Source organism: Pantherophis guttatus, chromosome 2 (genome assembly GCF_059756535.1).
Source record: "Pantherophis guttatus breed Tessera chromosome 2, ASM5975653v1, whole genome shotgun sequence".
Lineage (NCBI taxonomy): Eukaryota > Metazoa > Chordata > Lepidosauria > Squamata > Colubridae > Pantherophis > Pantherophis guttatus.
In genome coordinates, this window is record NC_142064.1 from 215321898 (window position 1) to 215340642 (window position 18745).

The window sequence follows — 18745 nt, forward strand, 5'->3', positions numbered from 1 at the left end:
TTTATTCAAACTATAAATGTTTCTTAAAGGAAATCCTATTAACCACAGTAGGACTTATTCCTAGGAACAGGACTGCAGCAAAAATGTAATCATTCCATTATTAGCCAATAATGTCAGCTAGAAGAATCATATAAAGACCTTGTTATTATGAATACTGCAAATTCTGCCATTGTTTAGTTTGAGAATAGCATAAAATATCAATATCTTGTCTTATGTATGTTACATAATCCAAAGTAAATACTTCTTATAAAATATAGAATGCACAAGTAAAATCATATTTACCTTATTTTCAAAGACAGTTCTGTCTATTTGCTTATATTAAAAGCCAGAATTGGGTAGGGAGGAGAGTATACTTACAGAACATTAAGCAGCAGATAATAAAGTTATATAGTTGGGGAATCAAACAAATACTGTAGGTGTACTTGTAAGAGCTTTCTATGAATAATAAATGAATTATTGTAGCTCGTATTACAAAATAACATAAACAGAACCTCAATGAAAAGTAAGGGTAATCAGAAGTAGACATCTTAGAAAACAGTTTATAACCTGATAATCTCTTTCCCATTGCAGGGTGGGCTTTACGTGTTCAAACTTTTTGACTATTACTCAGCAAGTGGAATGAGTCTTTTATTTCTTGTGTTCTTTGAGTGTATCTCCATATCCTGGTGTTACGGTATGTTATGTTTGGTGTTTCATTTGATTAGAGTTCAAGGCAGTTCATAAGAGTTTTTCAGTCATTTTATCCCTCAAACAATCTTATATAAACCAGCCTAAATTTTGAGAGAAAAAATTGTCTGCCCTTAAGTCAGTACAGTTTTGGTTTATTGCAATTGTTGATTTTAATTCTGTTCATCCTCAAACACAACATTGCTATTTCCTGCCCAATGCATAGAAATATGCGTAGGGCATTTCTCAGGATAATACCTCATACATCAAACAAGATATACGAGACACCACTATACTGATGGACAAGCAGCCATCACATCTTACTAGGGTTCAATTTAAGTCTGTTCTTTCCCATTCCATTCAGACTCTCACAACCTGCAGTTGCTAGGAAAGGCTGGCCAGAGGTAATGACATGAAAGCTGAGTGCCATCAGCATATGGATAATACTGAATTCCAAATTGCCAGATGATTTCTCGCAGTAATTTTATGTAAATAGGAGAGGGGAGAAAACAAACCCCACAGCAGCCTGCAAAGGAGTAAATATTGGAGTGATCTCTCTTTCCCAACGATCACCTACTGAGGAAGGAGTGGAACCATTGCAATAAATTGTGCTAAATCCCCAATTCCTGCAGATGGTTAGAAGCAGTGGTGAGTTGCTACCGGTTTGCCCCAAATCGGGCGAACCGGTAGTGGCGGTGGGAGGCTCCGCCCACCCGCCCGAATGTCTCTGCACATGTGCAGAAGCATCGCACATGTGTGCGTAAGCACCCACAAGCAAACAGGTAGCTACAGGATTTGAATCCCACTACTGGTTAGGAGGACACCATTTCAATCATTCAGATCCAATTGCTGCAGTTTAATTTTGTCAAAGGGCTATAACCCAAATGCCAGATAGTTTTTATGGTCTGTCAGATGCAGAAAATTCACTAAGTGCAAAGTTATTGTTTTTTTCCCAAAACACTATTTTCAGGGCATTTCCATAAGGACTAATTAACCAAATTTCATAAATTTTAACATTGCATTTGTTGATTTTTTTCTGTTTTTGTAATATAAATGTATCTTAGAGAAGAAAAAGATGCATTTGATCTTGCTTATATTCTCTCCAAATAGCATTGTATTTAAGGAAATACTTTAACCTAGATAACAGTTCCTAATGCTACTGCCCCTGAGGAGCTCTGTTTCTAGAACACCAGACACAAATTGTTGCTCATACTATTATCTGCTGTAAGAAAAATTAGTTATATATTAGATGTTATTTGGACTTCTACTCTTCACTTCGTGTCTCTTTACAAGACACACATGGCTTCCATTTCACTAGTGTTAAAAATCAATCCTCCCTTCAATCCTGTTCTTTTCAGCAAGTATCTTGCTGAAAGGTGCACAGATATCTCCTGAGTAAATATTCAGCTTACTGTATGGATTACATGGAAACCACTGTTACTATAAGAGTTGTTATAAAGATTCCATAATGTATTGAATCAAGCAGATACACACACCTCTTATCAAATACATTCATTATTGAAGACAACTAATATTTATTTTATTTATTTAGGTGTAAACCGCTTTTATGACAATATCCAAGAGATGGTTGGATACAAGCCCTGCATCTGGTGGAAGCTTTGTTGGTCTTTCTTTACTCCAATCATTGTGGCAGTAAGAAATAAAACTATGGTTTTATCTTATGAATGCTAACTTTACCACTATGTAAAAGTATAGTTTTAGATAAACGTCTTTCTGTAATTTTTTGAACTGTAACTTACAGAGCATTCATATTCAAAATAAATTAACTGAAAGAGGATTTAAGAGCATCTCCTTCCTAAAACAATACATCATACTTCATGATTGATTGATTAATGTTTACAGCTCTTGGGAAATAATTATGTATTCAACAGAAAAAAGATGACACCTTGATATTCTCCTCTTAAACGGATGAGGATTCATTCATCACCCTTTAGATATATACCATAAATGTAGAGGAAGAGTTCACCTCATCCCCTAATTATGCAAAGAGGGGAAAGTTACCTATGGCCATTGTTTCTTCTCATAGACTCCAATATTCAACACCATAGCAGGATTTTAACTGAATTAAGATTTTAAATGAATTAAAAGAAAAACAGTCTATCTTCCTAAAACCCTTGGAACTTCACTAGAGTCAAAAAAACTCCTTTTTTTAGTTTAGATCAGGGGTGTCAAACTGCATCACATGCAGGCCACACCCACCCTGCCTCCTCAAAGGCAAAAAATGTGTCATCACGAGACATGATCAAGTTTGACACCCGTGGCTTAGATAATAACATATTACTTAATTTACTAGAAATTACTAGAAACATTGGTAAATTTGTTGAAGGAACCAAAAATAGATACAGAGAAAGAAGGTACCCTCATATTCTTCATTTTGTGAACAGATGTTAAAAGATGACGATCACATGCAAAGAAACAATGTTTGGAAAATTCGAGCCCAATTCTCTGAGATGCTATGCTCTGGCTTTCTGCTCCCATTTTAAAGTTATAATTTGTTGATTCTGCACTGCAGAGGTTTGATCCCAGAAAAATCAGAAATTGCATGGTGTATGATGAATAATGTGAATAGTTCATTGCTGTGTTTAAGAGAAATATTAGAAGCATTGGAATTTAGGGTCTGCAAACCTAATTTTTCTGTTCCTGTTTTTTTTCTGCCATCACATTGGTAAATTCTTCCTGTTTTTCTTTTTCTTTTTTCCTTTCCCTTGATTCCCTCAATTGATTGGGTGTTTAGAATAACAGGAATACTTTATTTTTCGTAGCATAAGTCGCACCTTTTTCCCCTCTAAAAGAGGGTGAAAATTATACACCGAATGTCACCCCACTGAGCCTCTGAAACGGAGATTTCAGAGGCTGAAAAAAGCCTCTTAAAGGGAGGTTTCAGAGGCTGAAAAAAAAGCAAGGCGCATGGCTCACAACCAACAAACCTGTTGCTAAAATTCACCTCTGGGAACAGCTGATTGGGGGTATTACGGGAGGCCGATCCACCCGCCAATTAGCTTTTTTCTTATTTTCCTCCCCAAAAACTAAGGTGCATCTTATACTCCAGTGCGTCTTATAGTCCGAAAAATACGGTAATTGTTGTGAATATGTCCAATTCTCACCATTCAGCTGTTTCAAACAAAACATGATACTATATGAACCAGTGTATCTCTAAATTCTAAATACAGTTTGCATTCTAATTAATCTTTTGAAACATTTTGCAGGGTGTGTTTATCTTCAGTGCTGTGCAAATGACTCCTCTCACTTTGGGAAATTATGTTTTCCCCAAATGGGGTCAAGGTGTTGGCTGGTTTATGGCTCTCTCTTCTATGGTGCTGATTCCAGGCTACATGGCATATATGTTCCTTACTTTAAAAGGTTCCTTAAAACAGGTAAGCTGTCTTTCATACAATACCTCAAGATTCTAGATTTAGCAGCCACCAACTTTTATTAGCTTTTGAATTACAATATGAAAATTTAATATATCTCTGACAATGCATTTTGGTTAGCTTTTTCTCTTAAGCTAATCTTCTTGACTAGTAAAATAATAGTAGTGATAAATATATTTTCTATGAAATAACAGTCAAATACATATTTTGTATAAAATTACATTCAGATATATATTCTCTATAAACAGAAAAAAGTCATAACTGAGCTCAAAGTATATCACAATATAGAATGACTATAGAAGTTCATCCAGTTCCTTTCTTTAGTAATCAACTTCTGAATACGATCATGCTGAAATTGATTTACAAGTTATTTTGCAATATGTTCAACTAAAACTGTATTCCCATTTTATCCACATAAATAGACTGCAGTTGAATGCTCATTTAATTTAGTCTTGCTTCATTTCCTTCTTCATTTGTTGGGATACCTTCCAGCAGATTATGACACCATTTCCTCATTTCTTAAGTTTCTTACTTCTTTACATTCCTTATCCTAACCCATCAAAACCTCATGGCAACTGTCAAACATTTATACAGCCTTTACTAGTTCATATAGATAGGAAAGATAAATTAAAATATACTACGGAAATTGATTGTTTCAGATCTCTAGATGATCATCTCCCATGATGTTTATAAGCAGGGGAAAAAGAATGTGCCACTTTAAAAACTTTCGTACTGCCACACTCTGATGACAATGCTTTAGATAGGAATAGAGTCACCGTAATCCAATTCCTCAAATTTCCATCTCATTGAATTGTTCCAGCAAATGATGAGATGTCCAAGATTCTAAGAAGTCCAGAAGAATCAACATTATGGCACTTGGCATTTCTCTCATATGAATATTATCAAGCAGTTCAATCAAAACTGTTTCCATGCTGCATATACATATGGAGCCCAATAGAAATAGCTATGGAAAGTTGCCTTACAAGCATGCTTGAAATGTTTTGTCTAAGAAAACCCTTGTCCAAGAAAACTATATTTACATATTTTGGAAAATCATATTTCCCAAATTTTGGAAAAAAAATTTTTTCCAAAAATTTAGAGACCAGGTTGCACTTCCTGAAATAAAAACACATTACCATAACTTTCAGTGTAAAGAGACATTGATCATTCCCTGGCCCTACCATGCTGATTTTAACAGTTAGCAATAGAGTTGCAACATCTAGAGCCATTTGTTCAAATTTTATGGGGGTTTTGTCAGAGCTATAAAGTCAAATATATGTGAAAATGAAAATAAATAGGCAAAACCAAAATTCACCTCTAAATACCGCTCTAAATATTAGCACATGAATGCAACAATTATTCTGATCATATTTAATTTTGTAAAGACTTGAGTAATTGATCAGTTGCTAGTCTGGGAACACTTGCTGCTTTACGGCTCTCTCCCTCAAAGAAACTCCAGAGTCATCTACAGCAAATTGCTGGTAAAGTATTTCTTTGGTTTATCCATCTGCCTGAACAAGCCGGGCTGGCCTAATTCTTTTTAAGTGTTTTTAATTGTTTGGTTTATTGTTTTAATTAATGGGGCCAAATTTATATATATTTTTAACTGTATTTTAATATTTGTATTTGATGTTTTTATTTGGCTGTTCACCGCCCTGAGTCCTCAGGGAGAAGGGCGGTATACAAATTCAAAAATAAATAAATAAATAAATAAATAAATAAGAAGGAAGCGAAATTGTATAAAAGAAATTTAAATATTCAAATTCAAGTAATAAATAATGATGTTATTATATTTCTCTTTCCCTGTCTATGTTAGCGTATCCAAGTAATGATTCAACCAAGTGAAGACATTACTCATCCTGAGAATGGACCAGAACAAGCCCAACAGAGTAATTCTGCAAACAAAGAAGCATATATATAAAATCAGTCTTTGAATTGATTCAAAACTTCCTCTGGGGGCAAATACATAAGCACACACACACACACAAACACACAAAAAACCATGGTTGAATATTACCACAAATTTATGTCTGAGAATAAAATAACCTACCTCTAGTGGCACAAAAGACCATCACCACTATATAGGAAGCAATGTGGTATGATCAAACCATTTTGTGGGCTTAGTTGTTAACAATGTTTTGTGTTTCTGGCAATCCATAGACTGTTAACATTTTTATTCTCTCTCAGTAAGTGTGAAGTATCTGGAATTTATTAAAAGCACAACAGGTAGACCATTTTTAATCTTTACATTTTAGTGCAACAATTTGAACTTTTGTGCTAGCTTTTATTAATAAATTTCTTACTATTTGATTCCCAAGCTGTTATTTCTGAGAACAGTTAAATTGGAAAGCTGTTTTATATTCACCAGCAAAGTGTTTTTATGAAAGAAATTTCCAGTGAAAATACTGCCCTAGAAGTATTAACCAACTTCATTATTGGGTTGGTTTTTCTAATTTTCTCCTTACATGGAGTTATGTATTAATCATTCTTATACAACTGCCATAGGCAATACTTCCACTACTAGTAATATTTTTTGGGTCTCTGGCATTTAATATATTACATTATTTTGTAGTAATATAACTATCAGAATATTTTCAGTATAAGCATCTTTCAAAGTACTGGATTTTTTTAATAAAACAAAAAAGTGGCAATATGACTACCTGTTTCAAACTGTGATGAGTCCCTCTCAAAGGTTGGTCTTATATAAACTGCATACATTATCTATCATTTAAGCCAGGTTTTACTTCATTTTATGTTATATAGTTATACCACTGATAAGTGCAACATATATACCGAAAAGAACCAAACCAATAGCTTATATATCAAAATCCCATAGAATACAATTTAGGGCTTTAAACTTAGCACGTCTTTAGTTGGTTTGTTGGAGATGTATCAATAATGAAGTTTTTGCTGGGAAGAAAATTGTAAAGCACTCTGAAAAAAAGAATTTTAGTTTTTTTAAAAATATATTTTATATATGTAATTTTCATGGTAATGATGGAGACAATGATTTTTTTTTTTTTTTGATGGGCTCTAGCATGCATTTTCCACAGGAGTTTAAAATATTTCTTCCAATGTAGAAAACGGCAAAGCTCTGAGAGACCTCAATAATAATTCTTGTTTGGCAGCTATGGAATAGACAGTGGGGATCATACGAAAATGGTTTTAAATGACGGATAGAATTGTGCAATGAAACATACTTTTCAGCAAAATCTTGTGCAACATACAGTGTTAGATAGCATACATTTTATGTAGACCTACTGTGTGAACAACATGTTAACTGTGAATGTTGGTTTTTTGTTGTTTTTTTGTCTGAAGGTGACAAACATATGTTCTTGCAATAAGGTATTATTCTCAGAATGTCAAGCACATTATTGTAGCAAATATACATACATATATAAATATATATAAATATATATATACATGCACACACATTTCAATCTAATAATAAAAGCTTATAAAAAGTATTGTTTAGTAGGTTCTAAATTGTTTCATACAGTAGATCAAATGTAAATTATCAAGAAATCTATAAGAAACTAAATGTCTATAAGTGAAGTCTCAAATCCAAATATTGTAGATTTTCAGGGTTTAGAAGAAAAATAAAATGTCATATTTTACATGTTTCACATGCATTACAAATTCAAACTTTCTCTTTATTGTTTATGTAATCAGGTCCCATGTTGTTCCAAGAAAAATGAAGTATTCAATGTTTGATTGTATAACACTTATAACAGATGTTTGACAGATTTGCTTTAGCAAAATTCTGCACAAACGTATCATATATAGCACAAAAATAGTGTGGTAGAACTACTGTGTGTAAACTGTGAATAGCTGTAACTTTTTGTAGTATTTACCCTTTTAAAAAGAAAGAATATATGATCATATATGGTTTTGCAATAATAAATTATTCTCTAAACATCAAGCAAATTTATCTCTATATAAAAAAATATATGTAATATATACACATTCTAAAATATATATAGAACCTGTTTTAAAAGAGATAGAGTACAGTATAATTTAAAAAAAATGGCAATGTTCTATGGACCAAATGTACAATATTTATAAATTAAAATGCATTTTAAATGTCTACAAATAGTGTCTTAATTAAAGCACGGTTGTTATGTAACTTTCCAAAAGCTAGAGAAAAAAAATAAAGATTATATTATACATTCTATGATATGGCTTTAATTTTCTTTTTTTAATTAGGCAGGGGATTGTATATGCTTATTTATAGTAGTGTAAAACAAATTTCAATATCAGAAAGACCTTTTACTTCAGATGCCATGAGTTTCTGAAAATGATACATCAGTATCCTCCTGATGCTTCTCTCTGCTTATATCATGTGCACATATCAGGAAGAAATAAGACTACATGAATATATTCCCCATACATATTTGAATCTGCTGAAATACAGAATTGTCTATTATCATCATACATGTGGCATTGTAGCTTATATGATTCAATAAACTCTCCTGATGATTGCATGTATTTTTTAAATATAAAAGATGAGAATATGAACCTTGTGAAACACTATAGAGGCAGATATTGATGAAAATGTGCCCATCGTTACTGAATACAATCTTCTGAATAGGACTGAGACCAAGCAAAACCATGGTTTTATTCTCTTCACCCGCAAGCTATGGTCAAGAATATAAAACATCATCTTATGGATCCGACAAAAGCAGGATAACCAACTGGCCTTTGTCCATCACCGTCAGAAATTCAACACAAACAGATGTGAGAGACCACCATACCATATCCAAATCTAAGCCATATTGCTTTAGATTTAAAAAAAAAACAAAAAAAATGAACTAGAGGCATTATTCTAAAACTATCCGAATACCTTATCAGTTAACTTCTTTAAAATTAAAAGATTAGAGACTGGCTGCTAATGCAAGGAATAGTAGACTAAAGAAACCCTATTTCTTGAGCAGGGACCATTTATTAACATTATTCAAATCTCAACGAGGATGTTTACCAACTATCTTCAAGACTGGAGATGCCAGTTGAAATAGGTAAGATGGACAAGGCTCTAACCCACAAGATGGTTAGAAATATTGCCAGTTCTCCCAATGAGAATTGCCTGAAACAATCCAGAGAAGATCCTGTTTCAGAGTTTTCCATGAATAGATTCTGTAATCAAAGTGGAGAAAAACTGACTGAACATAGCAGCAAAGAAAGTGATAAATACTTCATAGGGAAGAATGGATATATCTGCTTGGATATGAATCTAGATTTATAAGACTGTGGAGGCCCAGTGAATGGTTCTTATTCCATATGTGAAGAGAATGTTATTTGTTCTATAATGGCCCTACAATATTCCAAGCAAAATATTGTAAATCTATGATGATCACTAGAGGAATAAATTGTCTCTAGCATGCTGAAGTCTCCATTACCTGTTTTACCTCTTGCAACTTATCTGAGTAGTCAGATGATCTATAAGGTGGCCATGGATTTGAGCTGTTCTCCGCCAACTGTTAATGATATCTTCTACAAATTTAGCAAAATGCTGAGACTCCATGTCACAAGTCCTGAAAATAAGCTGAAAACCTTTCAAAGTCAAGGTATTCTCAAGATGACCGAGATTTACATTCCATTGCTTTTGTAATAGAAGGGACTCCCCTAACCAGGTACTGAGTAAGGTATGTCACAACCTGATCAATCTATATTCCCACATTACCAAACCTCAAGGAAGAAATATATGCTCCCTTATGTGTGAAAGCCCTTCAAAAAGTCCTAAGTAGAATTTCCTATTATGAGTCTGTCCAATTAGTAAGTTTATCAAGATAAACCCTTCTGAAGATGCATTGCTATCATAGACTCATCTTTCTGGTATAAAGGAGAAATTCTTCTGCATTGTACACAAACTTTCAATCTTCTACCAGAGAAGCTATAATATAAAACATATAAACAAATAATTGCTTCCCGATACTATTTAATACTGAATTTTCTGAATCCTTTTATCTTTCTCTGATTATGCTACATTTTTTAAATTAGACAATATTGTCAGTTCTTTTGCATAATATTACCATTTTAGATTTCACACAGACAAAGACGTAACTCATTATGAGTGGATTTTTTTTCTTTCTTCCTCCTTTGCCTCAGTGCTGGAATGGGGGAAGGAGAAGATTTTAACAACTTTTCCATTAACTTACATTCAGGCTGCCAATGAAGATCTCTGAGGTGCCGTCCAAGCTTATGGTTCTATGTTTTATAAGCATTTTCATTATTCAGTTGAATCATTTCCCTTTAACTGCTTTCCTTTAACCATTTTCCTCATGATATTTCAGCCAATGCACGAATGAATCAATTCTTTATTCATAGTCAGTAATCAACTATTTAACATATCCTACAAAAAAACTAAAAAATGAGAACAGTAAGACAAAACAGCAGTCCATAGTTACCAATACAATGCATGATAAAACAGTAAAACAAAGAAAAGTATGCATCACACCTGGAGAGGAAGCAAAATTAACTTCATTATTTGTTCCAACTTCTATAGATCACTACAATTTTTTTATTACAGTAATCTCATAGGGCCAAACTTCTGCAACAGGCATGGCCGTGGAGTTGTATGCAAAGGCTGCCCATTGTATATATGATTGGCTACACTATGATATAACTGATTATAAGCAGCCATGGACTATGAGCAGCAAAAGAAGCAGAATCCAGTAATAAAAATATGATGGTCATGTTGACAAAATTTTTCTATCTTTCTCTCTTGGGAAATGCTGTGATCTGGACAATAATGCCAGCATTAAGTACTGTAAATGTAATCCTGGAAGAGAAGAAGCTGTTTCATTTGAAAACTACAAATGAAAGTTTGTATCTGGAAAAATGTAGTCATGTATACAGTAGTGATGTTCAAAGACATTCACACAGAACCTAACAGCAATTTGGAAGGTAAAGAAAAACCACAGTGCTATAGTTTCCCAGGAGAATCATTGGTGATTGAAAACAAAGATCAAAAATAATGAATAGCATTAATAGTCAACAATGTTCAGGGGAAGAAAAGAGGACGAAGAGGAGGGAGAAAAAGGAGTTCTATTCCAGGCCAAATTTAATTTGCCGGGAACTATTAGAGGAACTAGACCCTTTGGGGTCTTTACCAGAGATTACTGTTCATCAGACAAGTCTCTAGACATCTGAGGGGATTTGAAGCATTAAGCTCAGAAATGTTTAGATTGCACTATTTTTGAGGCATCTAATTGGGATACGATCCTAACAGAACAGCGTATAAAAGTTGAACCAGCAACTTAACCTCAAATAATTGAGGTATTGCTTTAGTAATATGTCATCTAGTATATTTATCTAAAGTAGATCCCTATCATCAATATATACATCAAGAAATTTCCTGACAGACAGAACAATTAATCAGTGGAACAACTTGCCTCCAGAAGTTATAAATGCTCCAACACTGAAAGTCTTAAGAAGAAATTGGACAACCATTTGTCTGAAATGGTATAGGGTTTCTTGCCTGAGTAGGTGGTTGGACTAGAAGACCTCCAAGGTCCCTTCCAATTTTGTCATTCTATATTCTAAATTTCAGTCCATTCACTCTGCTCAATTATCTTTTGCATCTATTTATGAAAGATGTAGAGAAATAACATTTTTTAAAATAATATTTTCCCAAAGAAGCATTAATCTGAGGAACCATCTCTTTCACATTGGTCCTGTATGATCAGAGAGTTGTTTGTTTAATATCAGCCCTGCAAGGCAGACCAGACTAAGAAATGAACTCCACGGAAGACTAAAGATCTTGCAAGACTGATTATGCACTTTCTACTCCTCTCTCTTTTTAAACTACATGAATTGGGAAATGGTCTGAAATGTTTGTGCATACATTATATTGGACTTAATCTATGTTCTGTCAGGCACAAGTAACCAGTAACAGGAGTTGGGTTCGAATCACTAGAAGTTTATTACATACTACCTATACCCAAGAATCTGATCTACCAATGGTCAAAGCAAATTGGCACTAGATAAAAGTCAATGGAATTCATGAGGGACTTGTCTCTTGTGGCTGCATAAGGATTCCAAACTTATGATGTTTGACCCCACCTTTGGACTGTGCCTGATCATCTCCTACATGTTAATCTTTTCCTAAGTCCCTTTCTTCCTCAAGGCCATCTTTTTTTACATTTAGAATAACATTTAATTATTAAAAGCAGGCGGTTTATTTCTTACTCAGGCCACAACCTCAATGGCATTGTTGGTTTTAAATTATATAAAGTAATTAAATTAATTCATTTATCATTTTAAGATGTTTCAATGTCATGAAATTGGAGAAATTCTAGCTTTACCTCACTTTCAGAAAACAAAAAAAATAAAATAAACCCACTACTTTTTGCATCAGCAAAACATATGTTAGAATTTGTTTTGTTGGGCCAAGTGAGTATGTGTTGCCTACAACAACTTTCTGAAAAGCTATATGCCACTTTCTGTTGCTAGGCAACATAGGACTATTGATCTTAAAAGCAGGATTCTGGGTCCCCATTTCAGTTCATTTTGTAGAGAAAGGTGATTAAATGTAGTTACATCTACCTACAGTGCTACTTAATCATCCTAAGTACCACTTACAGTGGTACTTAATCATGATTCAGTTTTTCTTTCAAGAGCAAGGTAATAAATATCTATCTGGAGTGAAGCAGAAATATTAGGTTCTGCTTCAGAATTTTTTCTGAGACATTACTGTTCATTGCACACTAATGTGTATCTTCAAATGAAAACCCAAATAATTATTTTTTTTAAAAAAACTAAATCCTACAACATCTAAAACAGAATAGTAGCATTCCAAATGTAGCCCATAATAATCTGTTATGATTTACCAGTTAAAATCAGTAGCAACCTAAGAATTGAAAGAACCTACAGAATACTGTATAATCAAAGATCCATATAGTCCAGCTTCTCTGACAGGAAGCTGACTAGCCTGGACAGGCAGGCAATAGCCTTCTTTCATTGCCATCTTTACCAGCTGGCATTTAAAGCATCATTCTGCTGATTCAGGAGGAAACAGTCAATATAAATTGTAAGGATACCAGCAACAATGTTACAGTCATACAGTCATAAGTGGGAGGTGATGGGTGATAGGAACAATGAGAAGATTAATAGTAATGCAGACTTAATAACTAATTTGACAGTGTTGAGGGAATTATTTGTGTAGCAGAGTGATGGTGTTCCAGGGAAAACTCTTCTTGTGTCTAGTTGTTCTGCTGTGCAGTGCTCTATAGCATCGTTTTGACGGTAGGAGTTGAAACAGTTTATGTCCAGGATGTGAGGGGTCTGTAAACATTTTCACAGCCCTCTTTTTGACTCATGCAGTATACAGGTCCTCAATGGAAGGCAGGTTGGCAGTATTTTTTTTTTTTTTTTTTTTTGCAGTTCTAATTATCTCCTGAAGTCTGTGTCTATATTGTTGGGTTGCAGAATCAAGCCAGACAGTGATAGAGGTACATCCACATTCAAGTGCCCTTACATTTATCTCAAACCAGAATTTAATCAAAGTTGAATTTATAAATGATCCTCTCAGTATCACAAAAAACCTGTCAGGATTTCTTTAAGAATTCTTTTTACCTAGATGTGGAAACTGCCCTATATGCATATATTTTATATTGAGTTCTTCAGATTCAAATTAATAGAGAACATTTAGTAAATAATGTATATATTCTTGACTGCCTATTTTCTTGACATCCGTGAGCACTTTGCTGGAGACATCATTCCCTTTAGAAATTATTTAACTAAAATGAAAAATTAGCATAATGTGAACAATCTGCAAAGTATATAAATGTTCTAACAAAATACGCAGAAATGTAACAATCATGAAGACAGCATAGAATACATTTAAAGATTGGGAAACTGTATCTGTGAATGTGGAAAACTTTCTTTCACATAAGTCTTAATTTCTGTTTTGTGTGTGAAAAATTAATACTGTAGAGTTAGAAACCTTGTGGGTTTTTAAAAGGGTATATGTGTATCTTGCAAAGAGAGTAAATACAGAAAAATGCAGTTAGCCAGCAACTATGCAAATCTCTTTAAATTACTTGCATAAGTGTGTAACCTTGATCTTGACTATAATTACAGTATTACTTGATTGATTTCCTAATTCAATAGGGGGGGGGAAAGAGGCTGGTTTCATTTAAAAGCTTACATATTCTTTCAAGCCATACTGAAATTGGTTCCATAAAGGATATTCACCCTAGTGCCTGATGTATATTCATAGGATCAATATGGAGACAACTTTCTATTCATTTTAGAACATCTGTTTCCCTTCCTTCTGAATGACACTAAAGGTCAAATTAATAACTTATGATAAAGTACTTTAAACCCAAAAATATTTCAGAAAAATAAGACAGCAAAACTAAATGCAAATGAGAAATATTTGTCTTCTAACCATACGTAACCTTTCTTAAATCCTTTCTATTTTCAAATGGCCTTACAAAATTCTTTGATGTATCATTATCTTTAACTTGTCTCAAGCAGCAATATACAGTAATTCAGACTTTATCGGGAAAATTGCCTGTTTCACTTTAGCACATTAAAATCACATCTGAACTTTTACATAACCACTCATTCTCCTGCATGAGATCAGATTTTATAGCAAAACAAAATCTCTCATTGGTCCACCAGAGGATTGGTGTGCAACTGCCCAGGTTTTGTTTGTTTCTGTAGGCTGGTGGAAGGGAGGGCTCTTTTGTATCATGTCAAATAGACAACATTTCTGACAGTTTCTGCTTGTAGACCAGGAATAAAAAATTGTGGTGTTTTCTGTTTTGCTGGGAAGAAAGTTCCTAAACCTTCATCTCAGCAACAAAAACTAGTAGCTTAAGGTCCCAAAGGTGGGTTTTTTTCAAGAGGCAACTGGACTTGCTTGTTTTTCTTTGAAGACATTTCGCTTCTCATCCAAGAAGCTTCTTCAGCTCTGACTGGATGGTGGGGAATGGAAAGATTTATACTCCTTGTAGGCAGCTGGTCATTTGCATTCTTTTAGTGAGTTGTTGAGGCCACCTGGAGGTTTATCTGTGTGATCAAAGTCACTTGAGTGGTGCAAATGGCTGTGGAATCTTATTGGAACTGTTGAAAGGACTGTGTTGTAGACTGGAGATAGATGATGTCATATCCCCCTCACTCTGTTGAGAGAGGGCTACTCAATTTTGACATAGATGGCCTCTTTGACCCCTCTTTCAAACCAGGAGTCCTCTCTGTCCAAAATGTGGATGTTGCTGTCTTCAAAAGAGTGGCTTTGTCTTTTAAATGCAGATGGACTGCTGAAACTTGTCCTGGTAGGTTTGTCCTCCTAAACTGTGACATGCATTTATGATGTTGCTTTGTTTTCCCAATGTACAGATCTGCACATGGCTGACTGCATTGTATTGCATATACCACATTGCTCAGTTTGTGTTTGGGAATTTTATCTTGGGGTGGACAAGCTTCTGCCTTAATGTAATCTTGGGTTTAAAGTATGCACGTATGGTGTGTCAGCTGAAGATCCTCCTGAGCTTTTCCGATATTCCTGCACTGTATGGAATGATTGCTTTGTTTATTGTTTTCTTGGAAGTATAAATCCTTCCATGTCCCACCATCCAGTCAGAGCTGAAGAAGCTTTTTGGATGACAAGCAAAATGTCTTTAAAGAAAAACAAGCAAGATCAGTTGCATCTTGAAAAAGCACCTTTGGGACAACTATGACTTGGATGACTGAGAATCTCCAGAGACATTTAGCAGCTTAGGCTGTTAATAGAAGAGCTCTAAGACTATAAACTAATACATGTCTCCCTAGGAGTGAGAATTTCACAGAAATCATGTTAGAATTCCCATCTGATTGAAATCTATTTCTTGTTTTTATTGAGTATAAATTTCTGGAGCGCAAGATTTTATTTGGATGAAAATCCTGACATTATTGGAAGAAAAAGTAGATATTGTTCTTAATTTGTCAAACTTGTATCTCCCTTATTTGCCAGTGAAAAGACAGTGTTGTAAATGTCAAAGTCAGGATGATGCTTATTTTGTCTGACAGCTGCATGCACATATCATTTGATGGAGCTACAGTCTAGTTTCCCCTTTCATCCTAGTTCACTATTGGCTCTGTCTTCTTTGAGAAAATTTAGCCCCATTTTGATAGCAATATTGCTATAAAGTTCAAGCTATGAAAAATTAGAAGCCAGTAAAAATCCATCAAAATACTATATAGAATAAGAAATGTAATAAAATGCAAAAATGTCTGTAAATATATGATCAAAATATGTATGGGATGAATACTTGTCTTTCTCCCCACTTTCCATGTATTCAGTTTTCCCTGCAGATGCTCTAATACAGGGGTGTCAAACTCATGGTCCGCAGGCCAGATGCATCATGTGCTGGCCATGCCCACCCCTGGTTTAGCGAAGGAGAAAAAATCGTGATTCGTCACATGATGATGTGACTGTGAGTTTGACACCCCTGCTCTATTAGGTCTTCAATGAGTAGTAGGTTGGATTTGATGACTACTAAGGTCCTTTCCAACTCTATGGTTCTGATTAATAAACTGAAGAATTTCAGTGGTATTTTTTTCTTCCATTACCTGTTATCATTAATTATTTGCAGAGCAGGAAAAGAGACAAGAAATTCAATCCTTTAACCCTACTTCTTATTGTGTCATAAGAAGTAGAAAGGCAGACAAGAAAACACTAATCCATTAAATAGCTGCAAGGTTAATAACAAATGATCAGAGAGCTTCAGCAGCAGTCTGGTCTAGATGTTATTGTCTCTTCATAGTCTTTGGGGTAGTGAGCCAATCCAAGGATGCTATTTCAGTGGACAAAGAACAAAGTAAGAAGCCTTATTTATTCAGACTAGAATGGCTGAGTTTGTGGAACCATCTCAAACATTTCCTCGGCATAAATGAATGAGACATGACCACCATTAAGCTATTGTTGATGTAATTACTCATCAGCCTTTTGTTCTGTGGTTTTCAGTTTTCTCCAACTTTACCCTCTATCATGAAGTTTCATGGAAAAAGCCAGAAAAGATTTTATCCTTCTTCCCGTGGAAATTTCCAGAGCTGCCAAATAATGCCTGTCTTTTTATTGGTCAAGAGAAATTCCTAATTTCCTCTTCTCCTCCTTCAGTGTCCTTCATAACAATTTGGTTACAAAATTGTATTAATAGTTTCCAGATATTAATAAGCATTACGACTTTTTCATCCTGGCCCAAGATCTATCGCAATACCCAGTTCTATCTGTTCTTGAGTCCATGAAAAAAACTATCCACCATCTTTATTTTTTTACTTACCATCAACTTTAAATTCACAACACATCTAAACGTTAATTTTGTTATTAACTCATTTTTTTTCCATTTCAGTTTTTCCATTTTCAAAATAAACTTTTCTAAATTTATTTTCTCCTGGTTGGTAGTCTCTCCCTCTCTCTCTCTCTCCCTCCCTCCCTCTCTCTCTCTCTCTCTCTCTCTCTCTCTCTCTCTCTCTCTCACACACACACACACACACACACACACACACACACACTTCATGATGATATTTCTTTTTAGGCTAAATGACATTTTGTGATATATATCAAACAAATTAAAAGCTCAAATCCATATTCAGTGATCACCCATTCATAACTTACTCTATCTATGCTTACATTACCACACATACTTGTTAATCATCCCATGGATTTTAATATATTATTTTTCAGATATCCATACTCCTCTTTGCATCATGCAATCTACCACACATAACAGTAAAAATTTTTTCAGCCATCATCTTAGCAACAGCTATATACAAATATTCTTGTCTTACTCTTTTTTCAGTGTTGAACCATTCACTAAGAATTTTGTTTATTTTCTTACGTGCTATTTTTATTCTATATTGCTTTTATCTATTCAGCAACAACTTATTTGTTCAAAATACTCCATAATTCAAGCCCAGAGCCCTTCCAAACCACCCAGAGTTCTGAGGGAGATGGGCAGTCTAGAAACATAAATAAAATAAATTCACTATTTCATACTTTCTGTAAATCAACAATTCATCTCATGTGCCATTCCTGGGCTGGGGACCTTACTCTGTCACTCATGCCTTGGTCACCTCCCATTTGAATTACAGGTAGTCCACAAGTTAGAGTTGGACTAACTCTAGTCCAAATTGGACCAGGATTCTGTGAGTGATGCAGTTGTAAAGCAGGACATCACGTAACTACATCACTTGATGCAATCCAGGCAGCCTGGGTTGCTATTGTAACCCCAAGACATGTATATGGTTAACTAGGAAGCAGTGAGAGTCTCAGGTAAGGAGCATGGGCTACCTCAAGCAGGGAGCCCCTGGAAGGCTGTAAACCAAGGGTGTCAAACTTGATTGCATTGAGGGTCGCATCAGGGTGGTGTTTGACCTCGGGGGCCAGGTGGGCATGGCCAGAGTGGGCATGGCCAGCTCGACATCATTTGTGTCACGGGTGCTTTTGGTGGCCCAAGCACTCTGCCAGCAAAAACAGAACTCTGTTTTCACTGGCAGGGGCACCACAGACCAGTCCTTCACTGTTTCCAGGGTGGCTCTGTGAACCAGATCTAAGTACCCTGCCAGCTAGATCTGGCCCTTGGGCCTTCAGTTTGACACCCCTGCTGTAAGTTATACACAAGTTGAGGGACAGGGTGCTGTAGTGCAACCTGCAAGAAACAGATACAGTGACAATAAGCATCCTTGTCTCAGCACCTTTCCTA

The 18745-nt window shown here is 34.9% G+C and overlaps 1 protein-coding gene and 1 long non-coding RNA gene across 4 annotated transcripts in view; one reads left to right on the forward strand and one right to left on the reverse strand.

Moving 5' to 3' along the window:
* SLC6A1 (solute carrier family 6 member 1) overlaps positions 1-8232 on the forward strand; it is a 65671-nt gene extending 57439 nt beyond the window's left edge. For all 3 annotated transcript variants that reach the window (XM_060688367.2, XM_034438360.3, XM_034438370.2), the window contains exons 12-15: positions 571-673; positions 2219-2319; positions 3894-4061; positions 5875-8232. In XM_060688367.2, the coding sequence (XP_060544350.1) occupies positions 571-673; positions 2219-2319; positions 3894-4061; positions 5875-5979 (477 nt within the window). In that variant the 3' untranslated portion in view covers positions 5980-8232. The remainder of the gene's footprint in view (positions 1-570; positions 674-2218; positions 2320-3893; positions 4062-5874) is intronic.
* Positions 1-18745, reverse strand: part of LOC148115515 (uncharacterized) — a 52506-nt gene that overhangs the window by 23169 nt on the left and 10592 nt on the right. The gene's annotated exons all lie outside the window — the stretch shown is intronic.